Source organism: Euprymna scolopes, chromosome 2 (assembly GCF_053919585.1).
Source record: "Euprymna scolopes isolate OS-2025 chromosome 2, ASM5391958v1, whole genome shotgun sequence".
Taxonomy (NCBI): Eukaryota; Metazoa; Mollusca; class Cephalopoda; order Sepiida; family Sepiolidae; genus Euprymna; species Euprymna scolopes.
In genome coordinates, this window is record NC_136483.1 from 65887245 (window position 1) to 65905783 (window position 18539).

General features: G+C 32.1%; 1 protein-coding gene across 2 annotated transcripts in view; it reads left to right on the top strand.

Moving 5' to 3' along the window:
• LOC145291808 (transient receptor potential cation channel subfamily A member 1-like) overlaps nt 1-18539 on the top strand; it is a 198149-nt gene that overhangs the window by 151795 nt on the left and 27815 nt on the right. For both annotated transcript variants that reach the window (XM_080137720.1, XM_080137719.1), the window contains 4 exons: nt 5485-5583; nt 9764-9834; nt 15222-15396; nt 17881-17970. In XM_080137720.1, the coding sequence (XP_079993846.1) occupies nt 5485-5583; nt 9764-9834; nt 15222-15396; nt 17881-17970 (435 nt within the window). The remainder of the gene's footprint in view (nt 1-5484; nt 5584-9763; nt 9835-15221; nt 15397-17880; nt 17971-18539) is intronic.

Genomic DNA, 18539 nt, shown 5'->3' on the forward strand with positions numbered 1-18539 from the left:
GTAGTTGAGTTGATATCAGTTTTCTAAGTGGGCAGATTGAGTAAGGGTTTAATTTCGTTGGTGAAATCGGTCATTGCATAAGAATTGTTTAGTAAGTTGTCAGACATATTTGCTTGAAGCCGGATCTGAGAAATATCTGCCTGTATCACGACCTCCATAAGAAGAACGCCTGTTCACTGAAAAATGACATCATGCACGTGGTACAAGCAAGCAAGATGCAAGCAAGATCTGTCGAATAGGCAGACTGTCGATAATAAGTAACACTTATTATCGACTGTCTGCCTATTCGACAGATCTTGCTTGCATCTTGCTTGCTTGTACCACGTGCATGATGTCATTTTTCAGTGAACAGGCGTTATAAAAAAAAAGGGCATTATAAAAAAAGAAAAGTAAGGAATACGATTTATTCTGAAATTCAACTTTATTTAATATTAATTTTAAAAAAGAAAAACAAGAATTAACTCCAAAAGAAAAGTTGTGCGTCGTTTCTGCGTTAAATGTAGTTTAATGATGCTGTTTCAGGAATTTTAGGGACTATTATCTTGATTATTCTCAATTTGAAAACAATTTTCATTTTTATTGCATAGTTATTCAAATTTATATATATATATATATATATATATATATATATATATATATACTAGCATGGGTGCCCGGCGTTGCCCGGGTATTTGGAGGTGTATGTAGAGCAAAAAAAAAAAAAAGCGGTCAATTTTTTAACTTTGACCCCTATTATGGCCCCTTAAAATTGAGAGAGTTATTGCGTAGGGAAATATACACACACAGACACACACACAGATACACAGACAGACAGATACACAAACACGTTCACTTTTATAGATATTCTAGCATTTCGGCCCTGCATTGCCCGGGTGTTTGGCGGTGTATGCTGAGCAAAAAAAAAAAAAAAGATTTTAACTTTGACCCCTATTATGACCCCTTAAAATTTATTGTTTGGGCTCAAATCGGGTTATTAAGTTAGATCCATGTCAAAGGAACCTATATCTAAAATTTCAAATTATCGGAGGAGTTTGGTAGAGTTCTCAAAGGTCAAATCGTTGAACTTTGACCCCTTAACAGCCAATTTTCTGACCGAAAACTGATCATATAGATTTTCCCAAATCTCAGTAGCCTGTATATCAAATTTCGAGTCTGTAGACTAAAAATTGACAGAGTTATTGCGTAGGGAAATGTACACAAACACACACACAAACATGTTCACTTATATATATATATATATATATATATATATATCCTATTTCTCTGGCATTAATATCTATATAAGCATGCACCCCCATCATAACTCATCATAAGTGGTATCGTTGGAAAACTTGGGATGTCTAGATTAAGAAAAAATGTTAACATTAAAAATTTGGGATGCCCTGTTAGTTTTTAGCATGTAATCTACCCTACCATCAAAATTGCCTTCGACGCTTGAAAAAGATCAATGAAATCTTGTCCCTTTGCCTTAATATCTATACTCCTTCTCATTGATCCTGGAATGACATATTATATATCAAATGAAAGATTATTCTATGCCCTTATATTTGCATATAACCATTTTAGAGTGTCATTTAATCTTATTTTGCTAATAAGTGCTGAAAAAATATGCTATCCGAAAAGATTTTTATTCAATATTTTGTTGTCCATCTGATGAGAGTGAAAAGATCATCTTTAAGCCAAACTACATTTTTTTGCAACAAAAGAGGTCGAAAAAAGGTGAAGAAACAAGGTGTATGTACAACTGAAGCTATTAGTAAGTTTGAATGATCGTCAAGTCCAGATGGAGATGGCGCATGCTGATGCATTTTCACAGGTTTGCTGTGTTGTCAGTACAGAGATATTACCAGAGAATGCTGTAGTAAATTTGAATACCTTAGGGAAATTTATGTTGACAGCCTATGCCATACAGATTTTGCAAATCAGTTTTATAGAGGAGAAAACCTTAAATCCAAGCTAACCAAACACTATGGAGACTGTTTAGCCTTCACACCTCTCAATAATGTCCGAGGACAGTTTGGCTTATCTTATGTACAGCAAGAGCATCAAGACAGGGCATGCTGTAAAAATGGCATATCAACTAGGTACAATACGAAGCTGTACAAATGTGAGCTTCTATATTCCAAACTTTTGAAAATACTGAAGAGTTCCCTTGGCCTCCAACTGCAAGATTTTTTGATGGTTTTGAAAATCTAATCCACTCTGATCTCCAAAAGATTCTCTGACTAGAAAAGACAGTGCAAGTAGTTCTGCTACGGTGTCCTGACTTGTCCAATCTATTGGGCAAGACCTTTGTTGGGCAGCAACGAATGGACAATGGAAGTTGCCAAAGCACATCTTGTTGTGCATGTCACTTCGTCACATGTTCAGGAGTACAGAGCTAACCACATTAATCAATAGATTTGGTCACTGTGAAAGCTATAGTTTTCCCCTTGAATTGGAAACAGCTCTTGCAAATGCTGTGCAAAACTCATCTAAACTAGTGCCTCCACAAATTGTGAGAAATCCAAACCAACCCTCGACATTTCATTCTGAATTTAACAACTTCGATCAGAACACTGCAAGTAGTTCACTACATACAGCTCATGACATCATGTTGCAGAAGATTGGTCCACTCACTGAAGGACAGAATGACAATGGAGTTGACATGGATACCCATGAACTTCCACAACTAAAATCAAATGAGAGAACTAAGGAAATGTCATTCAAACTCCCTCAGCGACAGCCACTATCAGAGTGCTATTACTCATACTATCACTCATAGAGGCAAGGTCCAGCATATGACATATAAAGATGGACATGCTTAGATGGAGAGGCATCTATGGCACAAGCAAACAAACAAAACCTTCTCTGGTTTTTGCTCCATAAGCATAGTGCCACTACTGGTCAAGAAGTCTCTGGATGGCCTGGATATATTTCTGCAACAGGTGAAAAACCAGCAAAAACTACAACAATCAAGTATTACCCAGTGATAAATCACCCCATAAAAAAATTGAAAGCAGTGCAAGAATGTTTGAGGTACTCTGAAGAAGCATCCAAGGAAGTACGACAAAAGGTGTGTCATAATTACCTTTGATCTTGGTGTGTGTATGAAAGCGTATCCGCTTGTATAGAAAAATCCTGCCAAGTACAAAACCCACATTGTAATGATGGGTTACTTTCATGTCTTGTGTGGTTACTTCAAAATGATTGGTAAGAAAATGAGTGGAACAGGACTTAGCGACATTCTCATAGAAGCAAGCCTCATTACATCTGGATATTTGAATGCTGGGAAGCAATATGACAGAGCAATGACATGTCACAAAATTGTTCTAGAAGCTCTTTAATGCTTTTCTTGCAACAATAGAACACAATGGCATCAAATCTAGCTAAACATTCAAGAGCAATTCTGGTATACCTTTTAGATTCGCCTACAAAAGATACAAATGATCTAACTTTAAAGGATGTTGGCTTTAATTCTCTCATTGAGAAATATTCAAGGGTCAGATGAGACGTAGCTACAGGTAGTCTTGGAAAAACAACCCAACTATGAATGACATACATGAATCACATTTGGTTCATGCTTGACAGTAAAGACAAACAACTACTCGGTGTACACTCACTCTCTCCGCAGAATGGCGGACTTATTCTTTAGCTTTGATGAATTATTCGAAGTATCTTACATTCTTTTCCGTTTTCTTAACAAATCGTCCTCTATCTCTGATAAAAGGAAGTGGTTTCAGTGTCGCTAGAAAGTCATCCAAAGCAATTAATGACGCAAACATCACCAGGCAAGGTTTTAGCCTCCGTATTTTGAAATGCATATTGTGTTTTGTTCATTAATTACTTTGAGAAAAATAAGAATCATCAGCAGCAAATGAAGAAGAATGTTTTTTACCAAGAAAATGCACCACATCACAAGTCGATCGCAACGTTGGCAGAACTATATTCATTGTCCTTTAAACTGCTTCCACACCAACCATATTCTCCAGATTTGACCTAGCAACTACTGGCGGTTTTTAGACCTCAAAAGAATCGTTCAGGGAAAAAGATTCAACCCCATTGAAGAAGCGATATCAGAAACTGAGGTGCATTTTGAGGCCAAAGATGAACCGTTCTATTAAAAAAAGCATAAAGTCTTTAGAGAAACTTTACTGTAGCACCCTAGAAAAAGGTTGATGAAGACATCATAATTTATCTGAGAGTTAATGTTTTACTAATTAGGCATGGAACATATTGAGTGATGTACTATGTGCAACACACATTTTGTTTTGTTTTTGTGGGGTTTTTTCAATTTTTTATATGATTTTTTTTTTTTTTGAGGATGGGGCATCCTACCATATGTTAGACATTTACCCACTATTTCAGATATCCCAGTTGAGAGATCTTTTCAAGATTCCAACCGTTCCTTTAAGTTCAAGTGTTTGTATTTCTCTTGCACTTGGTTCACCAAGTATGTTCGCCAAGTTGTTTTTTTTTTATTATTATTATTATGTTTCACGAGTCTGATTGCTCCTATAATTATTGGAATGATTGAGATCTTCCAAAGATTCCAGTTGTCATATATAAGATTTTAGTATTTTGTTATCGTCTTCTCAGCTCTGTTTAAGCTCGCATCATTAGGGATACTGACTTCAACAAGGGTTGCTGCTTTCTTCTTATCCAATACCACTATCACGTTTAACATCTCCGTTTTTTACGTACACAACTTTAAGAATTGCATAGTCATAGTGAATTTCTTCTCTTTTTTTGTTTCATTTTTCTTGGCAAAGTTCTCAAAAATCAAGGAGCAGCCCCCCCTTCCTAGGGACTAACACTTAATCTCTGTATGAGATACAGAGATATTCGAATATTCCATTAAGGTTGTCATTTACATCTTAAACACTGAGTTTGTAAAGAAGTTTGGAACATAATTTTTCTCTCCCCGACTGACTTTTTTCTTTTTCTTTTTTTTTTTAGTATACCTTTCATGTGGCCTTTTACTGGATTCCAATACAAGAATTCATCTAGTCTGGTGCAGTGTTCAACTTAGTACTGTTACTATAGGCAACATCACTTAAAGAAGGTGCACCATTCCTTGTACAAGTCAGTGTGTGTTAGCAATACCAAGGAGATTTTATTTGGGCTGCGAATACTATGCAATTTTGAATATTTAGTCAGGGTTTACTTATAGAGAAAAATATCCTTGTCCTGGTTGTCAGGTTGTCTTGAAAAAAAAAAGCCTGTACAGAGACACCTTAGTTATTTGAGGACAGTGTAGATAGACATTCATGTTCTCTCCAATAGGCATTCACATGAGTTGAATTGTGACAAATAAAATCGATACTTGATTAGTTACCAAGTCTTTTTGTGGTGTGTTCTGACTTTCTTAACCTGTGGGCTACTCTGCTACAATATAAAATGCAACATAAAATTTCCTAATTTTCAATTCGGTTCTACTCTATATTGTAGTTGTATGTTTTAAATAAAAATGAATAACAAATTTACTTTTCTTTTTTTTTACAGGTCGAATACAATTTTAAATATTTACAACACCCTGTTGAGCACATGGCGCTGGCGAAGAAGAAGAAAAAAACTGATTATATGCCAATGGTTGCATTAAATGTAAGTAATATTAAAATATGAAAAGGCATATAAAGAAATATTAAAATATAAAAAGGCATATAAAGAAATATTAAAATATAAAAAGGCATATAAAGTAATACTAAAATATAAAAAGGCATATAAAGTAATATTAAAATATAAAAAGGCATATAAAGTAATATTAAAATATAAAAAGGCATATAAAGTAATATTAAAATATAAAAAGGCATATAAAGAAATATTAAAATATAAAAAGGCATATAAAGTAATACTAAAATATAAAAAGGCATATAAAGTAATATTAAAATATAAAAAGGCATATAAAGTAATATTAAAATATAAAAAGGCATATAAAGAAATATTAAAATATAAAAAGGCATATAAAGTAATATTAACATATAAAAAGGCATATAAAGTAATATTAAAATATAAAAAGGCATATAAAGTAATATTAAAATATAAAAAGGCATATAAAGTAATATTAAAATATAAAAAGGCATATAAAGAAATACTAAAATATAAAAAGGCATATAAAGAAATATTAAAATATAAAAAGGCATATAAAGTAATATTAAAATATAAAAAGGCATATAAAGAAATATTAAAATATAAAAAGGCATATAAAGAAATATTAAAATATAAAAAGGCATATAAAGAAATATTAAAATATAAAAAGGCATATAAAGTAATATTAAAATATAAAAAGGCATATAAAGTAATATTAAAATATGAAAAGGCATATAAAGAAATATTAAAATATAAAAAAGGCATATAAAGTAATATTAAAATATAAAAAGGCATATAAAGAAATATTAAAATATAAATAGGCATATAAAGAAATATTAAAATTTAAAAAGGCATATAAAGTAATATTAAAATATAAAAAGGCATATAAAGTAATACTAAAATATAAAAAGGCATATAAAGAAATATTAAAATATAAAAAGGCATATAAAGAAATATTAAAATATAAAAAGGCATATGAAGTAATATTAAAATATGAAAAGGCATATAAAGAAATATTAAAATATAGAAAAGCATATAAAGTAATATTAAAATATAAAAAGGCATATAAAGTAATATTAAAATATAAAAAGGCATATAAAGTAATATTAAAATATAAAAAGGCATATAAAGAAATATTAAAATATAAAAAGGCATATAAAGTAATATTAAAATATAAAAAGGCATATAAAGAAATATAAAAATATAAAAAGGCATATAAAGTAATATTAAAATATAAAAAGGCATATAAAGAAATATTAAAATATAAAAAGGCATATAAAGTAATATTAAAATATAAAAAGGCATATAAAGTAATATTAAAATATAAAAAGGCATATAAAGTAATATTAAAATATAAAAAGGCATATAAAGTAATATCAAAATATAAAAAGGCATATAAAGTAATATTAAAATATAAAAAGGCATATAAAGAAATATTAAAATATAAAAAGGTATATAAAGTAATATTAAAATATAAAAAGGCATATAAAGTAATATTAAAATATAAAAAGGCATATAATGTAATATTAAAATATAAAAAAGCATATAAAGTAATATTAAAATATAAAAAGGCATATAAAGTAATATTAAAATATAAAAAGGCATATAAAGTAATATTAAAATATAAAAAGGCATATACAGTAATCTTAAAATATAAAAAGGCATATAAAGAAATATTAAAATATAAAAAAGCATATAAAGGAATATTAAAATATAAAAAGGCATATAATGTAATATAAAAAATATAAAAAAGCATATAAAGAAATATTAAAATATAAAAAGGCATATAAAGTAATATTAAAATATAAAAAGGCATATAAAGAAATATTAAAATATAAAAAGGCATATAAAGAAATATTAAAATATAAAAAGGCATATCAAGTAATATTAAAATATAAAAAGGCATATAAAGTAATATTAAAATATAAAAAGGCATATAAAGTAATACTAAAATATAAAAAGGCATATAAAGTAATATTAAAATATAAAAAGGCATATAAAGTAATATTAAAATATGAAAAGGCATATAAAGTAATATTAACATATAAAAAGGCATATAAAGTAATATTAAAATATAAAAAGGCATATAAAGAAATATTAAAATTTAAAAAGGCATATAAAGAAATATTAAAATATAAAAAGGCATATAAAGAAATATTAAAATATAAAAAGGCATATAAAGTAATATTAAAATATAAAAAGGCATATAAAGTAATATTAAAATATAAAAAGGCATATAAAGAAATATTAAAATATAAAAAGGCATATAAAGTAATATTAAAATATAAAAAGGCATATAAAGAAATATTAAAATATAAAAAGGCATATAAAGTAATACTAAAATATAAAAAGGCATATAAAGAAATATTAAAATATAAAAAGGCATATAAAGTAATATTAAAATATAAAAAGGCATATAAAGAAATATTAAAATATAAAAAGGCATATAAAGTAATATTAAAATATAAAAAGGCATATAAAGAAATATTAAAATATAAAAAGGCATATAAAGTAATATTAAAATACAAAAAAGCATATAAAGTAATATTAAAATATAAAATAGCAAATAAAGTAATATTAAAATATAAAAAGGCATATAAAGAAATATTAAAATATAAAAAGGCATATAAAGTAATATTAAAATATAAAAAGGCATATAAAGTAATATTAAAATATAAAACGGCATATAAAGTAATATTAAAATATAAAAGGGCATATAAAGTAATATTAAAATATAAAAAGGCATATAAAGTAATATTAAAATATAAAAAGGCATATAAAGTAATATTAAAATATAAAAAGGCATATATAAAAAAAAGTGATATTGCTTATGAAAAATATTTTAGAATCCTTAAGTGTAACTACTTTACCAAAGAGAATAACAAGAGATGGTTTAATTGTTCTTTCAAATATGTGTATGTTATATTAATATTAACATTGAAATCAGTGCTGGATTTATAGATGGGCTGAGGCCCTGTGGCCCCCATCGTTGTCATGTAGCGAAACATAGGGATGCAACACTGTAGCGATATGACAATAATTGGAAATTGACAGGCAGTATCAGATCTATTAGGTTAGAAAAAAAAAAATTTGCACTCTGTCCAAAGAAAGAAGACATTAGAGGTTGGTCCACCAGCCTATTATTAAGCAAATGGTGGCTTTATAGAGATAGGATATTGCCATTTGTGAGATGTTTTCTAATCAGGTAGAGGGAGCCTATCTTCTTTGTAATGGACTTGGTAGCATCGTCTGTGTAATATACTGTAATGAACAGAAATGGCTTATATTTACATTCTTTGTTAGCTTTTAATTGAATTATTTGTTTACTTACAAACATCACAATCATATTGAAGTTCAACCGCTGTAACACTGCATCTGAGAAATCAATATTTGATTCTGCCTAGCCAGTAAATTGTGAAAATGTTCAACTCATGTTATTTACATAAAAAAAAAAATCCCAATCACTTTCATCAATTACATACTTTTTTATATTCCTTCTTTTTTCATATTATTTGTTCTCATCTTGAGTGTTATTTTCACAACTTTTTGGTCGTAATCTCCAACCTTCTTCAGGTGTATTTTGTTGAACTAAGGGAATTTCGAACAGAATCCCTTATTTAATCTGGACCTGTGGTGTAGCGGACAAAGTACTTGGTAAAATTCAGTTGTAAAGTTACACTCTTCTAGAGGTTGAAGGTTCACTTTTCAATGCGAGCGACACTTAAAATACGGTTGCAATTTAATGTGTAATTTCCCAAGTTCAGTAGAAAGATTCCCGAGTTCGACAGAAAGATCCCAGAGTTCGACAAGATACACCTGAAGAATGTAAGAGGTTACATCAACCGAAACATTGTGAAAATAACACTAAAGATGAGAGCAGTAGTCCGAAGAATCTAAATAATAATTCTAATCTAAAAAATTTAAAAACGTCTTTCTTTTTATCTTTTGAAGTTTTCCAACCATCTTTGTAAAAATTAACGAGTTAATTAATCATGTTCATAACTGGAATATCTCAACATCTCCGTCATGTGATTTGGATGTTTTTACAGGATATGATCATCTTAGAATCTCCAAATATAGCTTTGTACTTGACCTGTTCGTTTTCTTTTTTTGTTGTTGTTTTTGTTTTTTTGTTGTTTGTTTATTTTTTATGAATTAATATTTCTCGTTCTTTTGTCATTTTTTTTTTTTTTAGCAAATGGTTACACACGGCCGCGTTGAATGTTTGGATCATCCACTCTGTATTAATTATCTCATGATGAAATGGTAAGTATACACATATCTGTTGCATGCCGTCTTGATTTATCATCATAACGGTGATGATGATGGGCTGAAAACTTCTTCCAGAGATTAAGAGAACAGAGAAAAGACTTACTTTTGTTGGGATTGACACTAACTAAACGTCTTCAGAAGTCGTTTGTCTTGCTGGTTCGTTGTTAAGTATTTTATATTCAGAAAGGTTTCTTTCTTTTATTTTCTCGGCCAGGATTTGATTTGCTGATTTGCTCCATTTTTCAAACTTTAAGTAGTGGGTGCAAACCAGCAACACCTTCTTTTGAGCACCAGACCATGGTTGGGCTTGATAGCTCCTATTATTTTTATTTTTTGTTGCTACAAAATGATGGAGATAGGGAGCCAGAACCTCTGTTATCAACCTGAGCTGATGGCTGACCCTCGTTGTTTTCTGTCATCGTTGGCGTGCTGCTTCCAGTGACAGAAAAGTTTCCAACATTGTCTGCCTCTTCCCGCCTAGTGTATAAGATAAGGCATGTGGACGAGAACCCCTTTTCAGACTGCCAGTATTTGTTTTATTTAGATGTCTTGAAGAAACAGCACACCATTTTTTGTTTTTAATATTTGTTCAGGGATTACCTCTAATGAGAAGTATCCCCGTGTCAGACAATTTCTGGTTTAAACATTTGAAATTTTAAATAAAGGGTATTCAGAGATAGGGCAAGCTTTTTAATCAGTTTGGGTTGAAAATTTGAGCTACAAATTTATAAATGTATGTATGTATGTTTGCATGTCTGCCTAAAGCTTTTGACAGAGGCGACGGATTTTCACAAGATCAGTATCGTTTTGAAGCTCGACAAATTTTCAGATGACAAATACCGAGAAATTGGCTAAAAACATTAATTTCTTCACCCTCAACTGGGCACTTTTCTACAGGGAGGGGTTGCTTTTTTCACCGATATTTTCGAAATTCATCCCCTCTTTTCGATTGTCTAGCCTTAATTTTAACCTACGTGACTTCCAGGTTGGCAGTGGTCGTAACAGCAAAGACGTGACATTTTTTTTCGCGTTGTTTTCCTTCTTCGTGGTACGGGTACGAGCCTGCCTTCCGACTACCACTTTTTTTTTTTTCTTTGCTCAACACACACCTCCAAACACTCTGGAAACGCCGGGCACCCATGCTAGTATATATATATATATATATATATATATATATATATATATATATATATATATATATGTATACATATATGTATATATATGTACGAGGGGCATGCAATAAGTAATGCCTCTGGCCCACTTCCAGTTGTCTGATCTAGCTGAAATTTTGCATGTGCAATGATTTATATCTCTACGGGTTATGTGGCAAATTACAGCTCTGAATTAATTGTGGTTTCTGTTTTACAGGTGTTTGAACTGAGTCAGATGTGAAATGGAGCCTATTGAATATCGAGCAGTGATCCGGTTTTTGTATTTGAAAGGACGCACACCACAGAAGACTTTTGATGAAATGAAAGAAACTTATGGTGATAATGCCCCATCATATGACCTTGTAAAACGCTGGCATCGTGAATTCAAACAGGGACGGAAGTCTGTGGAAACAGCTCCCAGACCTGGTCGCTCCCCCCCTTCTACCATTGATGAGGTATCTGTCCGTCAAGTTGAGGCTGCCATTTTGGAAGATCAGCACATTACTATTCACCAAATAGCCCAAGATGTCAAGATTACTACAGGGTCTGTGGAAACTATCATTCATGACCATTTGCATATGCATAAGGTGTCTGCCAGATGGATTCCCAGGTTGCTCACACCATTCAAGAAGTGAGAAAGCGTCGAGTGCTCGAGGATGAATTTGGAGATGTGCCAAGAAGATGAGTCAAAGTTTTTCAAAAGACTGATTACACAAGATGAAATCTGGGTCCATCACTATGATCCAGAGACCAAAGCCCAGTCAATGCAGTGGAAGCACTTGGACTCACCACCTCCAAAGAAGGCAAGGGTGCAGCCCTCCGCTGGCAAGGTCATGCCCACAGTTTTCTGGGATCAGGACGGAGTAGTGATGACAGATTTTCTGGCAAAGGATACCACAATTACAGGAGCCTATTATGCTTCACTTTTGAGGAAATTAAGGGAAGCTATCAAAATCAAGAGGTGGGGCAAGATCAGCAAAGTTACCCTCCTCCTGCAGGACAATGCTCCGGTCCACAACTCACATGTCGCCAGATCAGAAGCACCGGCGTGTGGTTATGAAATCCTTCCCCATCCTCACTACTCTCCTGACCTTGCACCCTTTGATTTTCACCTCTTCCAAGCCATGAAGTTGTTTTTAAAAGAAAGCGTTTCCCAGATGATGCAGCCTTGATTTCTGAAGTCACGTCGTGGTTGAAAGACCAACCTGGGGTGTTCTACAAAAACGATCTCCAGAGCTGCATCAAACGATGGGAGAAATGCATAACTCTGGGTGGTTCCTATGTAGAGAAAGACTAATAACTGTGCCAAGTTTCGTTGCTCTACTGCTATGGGAAGTGGGTCAGGGGCATTGCTTATTGCACGCCCCTCATATATATATATATATATATATATATATATATTTATATATATATATATATGTTTATATATGTATATGTAATATGTATATACATATGCATATAAATATGTATGTATATATATATATATATATATATATGTACACACACACTCACACACACACACACACACACACATATATATATATTATTTGATGTAACATTACTTGGAGAAAATGAACCAGTGTGTAGCCATAATGAGGTGGGAGGTCTTATTAGTCATACTAAGTTATTATAAATATTTGGTCAGAGTTTACTTGCAGAGTGAACTATCTTCATGCCAGATTGTCCTGACAAACTCCTGTACAGAGAGACCTTAGACACTCGATGATAGTGTCTAGTAGGCATTTAAATTCTTTCTTTTATTAATTATAGAAATATCTATAATAAGTGAATCTATTCGCATCATTTAATCTTTCGTAGCACATTTTTCAAATGAATTACATCATATTTACATTATATGTTTCAAACTGTTCTTTTCATTTTCCTCATTGCTATTTCACAACGTTTCACCTGTTGTTCTATACAACCATCTTCAGGTGCACAATATTGATATTTTGACTCATTTGATTATGGTTTGTTTGGTATCAGCTTTTTGATATAATCAAGAAGTGTAAACACGAGCTGCACAGCATGTTTTGATGGTGCATATGAGTGTCAGACGTTATAGATGACAGAGATTTGGCCAAAGAACGAGAGAAGGGCACAAATAACTGAAAATATTTCTGGCCAGAGTCAGACCACCCATGAGATATTTTCTTTGTTTGAAAAAATAATAATTAAATGGAAAAGTCATGCTGGGACCAACCTTTGTGAGCAAAGCAATCTACAAAGTAAATAAGCTCTCATGAATAAAGACCGTATGAATGTTATCTTTGATCAACCTCTGGGTGGTCGAATTGTGACCGCTAATGAATCAATCAAAGGTGAAACGCTTTCAGCAGATAAGAAAAGAAGGTGGCCAGAGTTCTTCTTCCAAAGGAGGAGAAGGAATATTATGATTGAATGTTTGATAAAGGCAGTTGTTTTTCCTGCAGGCTGTTGAGCATTTGAGCTGGTATGCCTCTTCACAGAAGTTAAAATCCTTAGGGCCTTCAGTAAAAGACTGTGTCAATGAGACATGCATTTCGATTTGAGCAGACACAAATTCCATTCTGCTATTTAAATTTCGACAATGAAGTAGCACTTGTAATCTCCATAGAAATAAACATTAATTGCTTATAAGCTTGGCTTGTGGTCTTTGTTTTGGAGGAAGAATTCCTTTGTTGCATTGAATTGGAACAATGAGTGAGGCGATCACGGCTGGTGCAATGAACACCTAAAGGCATGTTCACAGAGGGATCACTTGAAGGTTGCTAGCACCCTTTATAAAAATTATGCTTTGGAACCGAAAAGATTTAAACACTATGTGCCAAGACATCAGTCTGCACTGATATCAACTTCACCAACACCACCTCCTGGAACTGAACTGAAGGATTAACTAAAAGGTTCAAAATTGTGACTAGTGGCCGAAACGTTATGAACATACGCAAAATTAAAAAAATTATGATAGCCAAAGATGACCTCCACTATGACATTTCTACAAAATTACACATTTCTGTGTCTTATAGTCTGAAAGAAGTTAGCAACAGATAGACAGACAGACTGACCTACAGGTATCTCTCATATTAGTATAGTTATATATAACACTTTGATATTCGTTGTATGATTGCAATAATTTGAAATCTGTTTACATATCCTTTTTTATATATTAGCGGACTGCCCAGCTTTGCTTTGTCGTAAAATACGCATAAATAATATATTTTAAATCCTACAGAAACTGAGACATGTGTCTGCGAGTATTATGTTTTTTCTAAAAAGTTCATTTCTGGTAATTAAAAAAAAAATACTTGAGCTGAGATCAAAAGCCAATACCTAAAGACAGTGAGACAAGTATGATAATCATTATGCCAGTTTGACACCTGTTTTCAAACCTACTTATTCTTAACATAAGTAATCATGTGAATGATACGCACATGTGTAGGCGTGAAACAGTTGACAAACGGATAAAAATCCGATAACCTCTACGTACCACTTTTTCAATTTTGACCTCTTAGCTGTCTTTTTTCCGGATGAAGATCAAAAATTCGTTGAGTATATAGAGTGAGAATTGTCTTCACACACACACACACACACACACACACACACACACACACACACATTCTCACTTTTATAGATATATCTATATATTAATACGATAGCGTGTGTGTTCTTTTGTGTGTCACGCTTACACCTGAGTCGTTTAATTGTTATGTTCTTCTATTTCTTGACATAAATAATTTTACCAAGAATTCTTCATAAGTTTTGGTTTCGGTTTCGACTATAGCTGATGGCACTTAAATCATCTATTTTTTTTTTTTTTATAAATAATTTAATCAAGAGTTCTTCCTAAGTTTTAGTTTCGGATTCGATTATGACTGAAGGAACTCAAGTCATATGGATATATTTTTTTATTTTTGAAATCGCAACTTTATAATATATAAAAACTGATAGAACATTAACTCTATAATAATATATACGAAATCTGCAAGAATTAAAATATACTATTTAAGCATACTTTATGATCGGGTTTTGCTGGGCGCTCGTGCTAGCTTAGATAAATATTTTTACAGTTTTAACAAAAAAGCTACAATAATATAAGGGCGTCTTCATGTACACTGAACATATTACATATGAGTGAGTCCCCTGTGGAATTCCCACAAGTCCCACTAGTATATTATTATAGTTATATATGACACTTTGATATTTGTTGTATAACTTCAATAATTTTAAATTTCTTTTTTATATAAATTACAGGAACGCTTATGGGATGTGGATTCATTCACTCAGTTTCATATTTTACCTCTTGTATCTCTGCTGCCTGACCACCTTTGCCATAACCTGGACCAACAAAGAAAACTGTAGTTCATCCGTCTGGAAAAATGTGACAACCAACTGTTGCCCAAAATTACCTGGATGCAATGACTTACAAGTAAGTAAAATTACACATTTTCTACATCTTATTATAATGAAGATTCAGTGTCTGTCCGAAATCAAAACTATGTCTTATTATTACATGTTGGTTTAATCAAATGATTATGGATAGTGTCTACCTTTCGTGTATCCGAGGATATATGCCATCTCTTGATCTTTTATTTCTTGTAGGCTAATACATTTATGAGGAAGATCGAATGCCATTTAAAATGTACTTTATTCATCTTTACTATATATATTCATATTTCCTTAACTGAGAGTTGCTTCCAGTTATTTAGCTGAACTAACATGATTAAAGCTATCAATCAGGTTCCTATCATCAATCTGATACTTAAGATGGGACCAGGACCAAACGCTGTGAATTCTACATTATACTATGTCGAATTGAGGAAATCATTTTCTGGTTAACTGGTTTCTTTCGTTCAACTTCACTTAGAATCAAAATACAGAATTTTCTTTGTCTTCATCAAATTTGAAGAACTCACGCCAGACGATTTATTTTTCATGCAGGATTGGAGGATTCTTTTACTACAATAGTTGATGAAAAGCATTAGAATAATTTGATATAAAAGGATCAATCTAATCGTTTGATGTACTATATATATTAGACTTTAATCAAAAATCCTAATTCATACAGACTTCAATCATCATGCACAAATTCAATGTGTGTGACCTGGTTTGTGAGTTCTAATCTTGTTATAACAGTCTACTTCATATTAGAAGAATATACTTGAATATATACTGAATTGCTTCCCTTTGTGTTACATGCCAAGGAATGGTGATTTATACATGTATGAGGGTCGTTCCAAAAGTAATCATCCTATTTTTTAACTAAAAAAAGGTTGAAGAGTTGCGAATGTTATATTATGGACATCTGGGCGTCGCCGGATGGACTAACGATTATTATAACGATCATTGTTACTAAAAATTTAGATGTTGTGAATGCTATAAATATAATAGAGAATGATATTAGTGAAAATGAGATGTCGCTAGAGTTTGGAATTTGGGGAAAGAGAAAATCAATTATGTTGAGTCATGATAATATTTGGTATCAAGCAACATAAACAACTATCGAACGTTGGAAACAAGCTTATGAATTTTAGTTTTCACCAAATAACAATTGGATTACATGACAACGATGAGGTGATTGTTCTTTTGAGCTACGTAGCATTAATTAGTAGACACGTGATCAGAGAGTTAAAGAAAGATAGTTTTATATCTACACGTAGGCAGTTAGAGGGAGTTGGAGTCAAAGAATTTACCAGTTAGCCGTTCAAGGGAGAGTGAGTCAAAGGTTGGTCGAATTGGAGATTGGACGTATAGCAAGATCTGAGACCAAGAAAAACACGCAACTCCAAAGACGGGGGGGGGGTCATGTTAGGAAATAAAGTTGCATAAAATAATCCGAGTGTCGATTGTCATTCTTCAGGAAATCTTCTTGCAGTTTATAGCCCATCAGTCAAGACCAACCCATGGAAGAAGGCATGTTCCTTCCTTTTGGGCCTGAATACCCCCCCCCCCCAAAAAAAAGATGTTTATTCATCCTGTAAGGAACTATTTGTAAATTGTTGAACTGTTTGTTGAACAGGTCAGCAAACATCGATACATAAGGTATCTAAACGTTATACACACTAGACGATAACAGAGACACTTATAAATATAAATATATGTACACACACACTAGATGTCATCATACATATTGACACGTACATACACTCAACACTCTAGAAAAGATATGGACGATGATACAAGCATACACGAACATTAAACGAACATGCTATGTATACATACGTTATATATACAGTATATAACATGACATTGCATACGTTAAAGACACTCGTAAATATATACACGCATCATATACACTGGCTATATAACATGAAAACAGGGATGATGCCATTAAAACGAGAGACATTTTGTGCCCCAGAATTTTTTTTTTTTTTTCTACATAGTCATCACTTTTGCCAACAATGGGGTGCTGGCTCTACATGGGCCTCTGGAGCGCCCTTTGTTACTCAAATCTCTGTCGCCATTTTGAAATCAATGAACACATCTCCTAACTGTGATGACATCAACTGCATCGGCTTTATAAGCGTTCAGCAGGCGCCGGTGAATGTTTATTAGGTCGAGTTTTTAATGACGCATCTGTGTTTTTGATGCACGTCCTAGAGTCTCACACCATCAATATCTGCAACAGATAGATGGAACTTTCAGGTCATGAATCCATAAGTTCAGTCGTCATAACAATGCAATTTCCAATTTCCTCTGATCCATTCGGGTGGAATAAAAAATAAGAGGCATTACTTTTCGAAAGCCCATCGTATATTTAAACAGAAACATATGGTTTATTATATCAGAGATGGCAGATAATTTTTTCAGAGATTGATAAGATCTTTGTTTTGTTTTTTATTATAATTTTTTTTTTTGTTTTTTTGTTTGTTTTTTTTTTTGTTTGTTTTTTTTGTTTGTTTTTTTTTTGCAGATGACATTTCGAGATAATCTATTGTGTTCTGTTGTGCTCATCTACAGCATCGCCAGTTTAATAAAGGAAATCACTCAAGTTTATCAACAGGTCAGTTTCGAACGGACATTTATTTTTTTAATCAAAATGACATTATTATTATTATTAGAGAATTGGATGAACGAGTACCTTAAAGGTAAGTAGCTGCTTCCGTGCTAACATTTGTATATTTTTGTATCTGAAAATTATTAATGACGTTTTTTTTATCATCATCATCATCATCATCATCATCATCATCATCATTATTATTGGTTCACATGAAGCTTTCACACAAGTCAAAAAACGATCGGTTTGGAGACCTGTGGTGTTCTCTGGAAGCTGAGTGACAACAAGTCTCCTCACTTATTATTATTATTATTATTATTATTATTATTATTATTATTATTAGGCGCTTCTACACTGTTGGAACGAGATTTTGTAATTGATAAATGGAGTTTTCAGATAAAAAACAATGGTTTCAACTGATTTCTTTTGTCAATTCTAATAAGTTACAATAATAGCTTCCAAATTATGCAATCGAAATTATGTGAATATTACTGAATTATTAAAAAAAAATAACTTTAATCATGGTAGCAGGTAAAAAAATTCCCACCATCTTGCTTAAATCGAAACGGAAAATT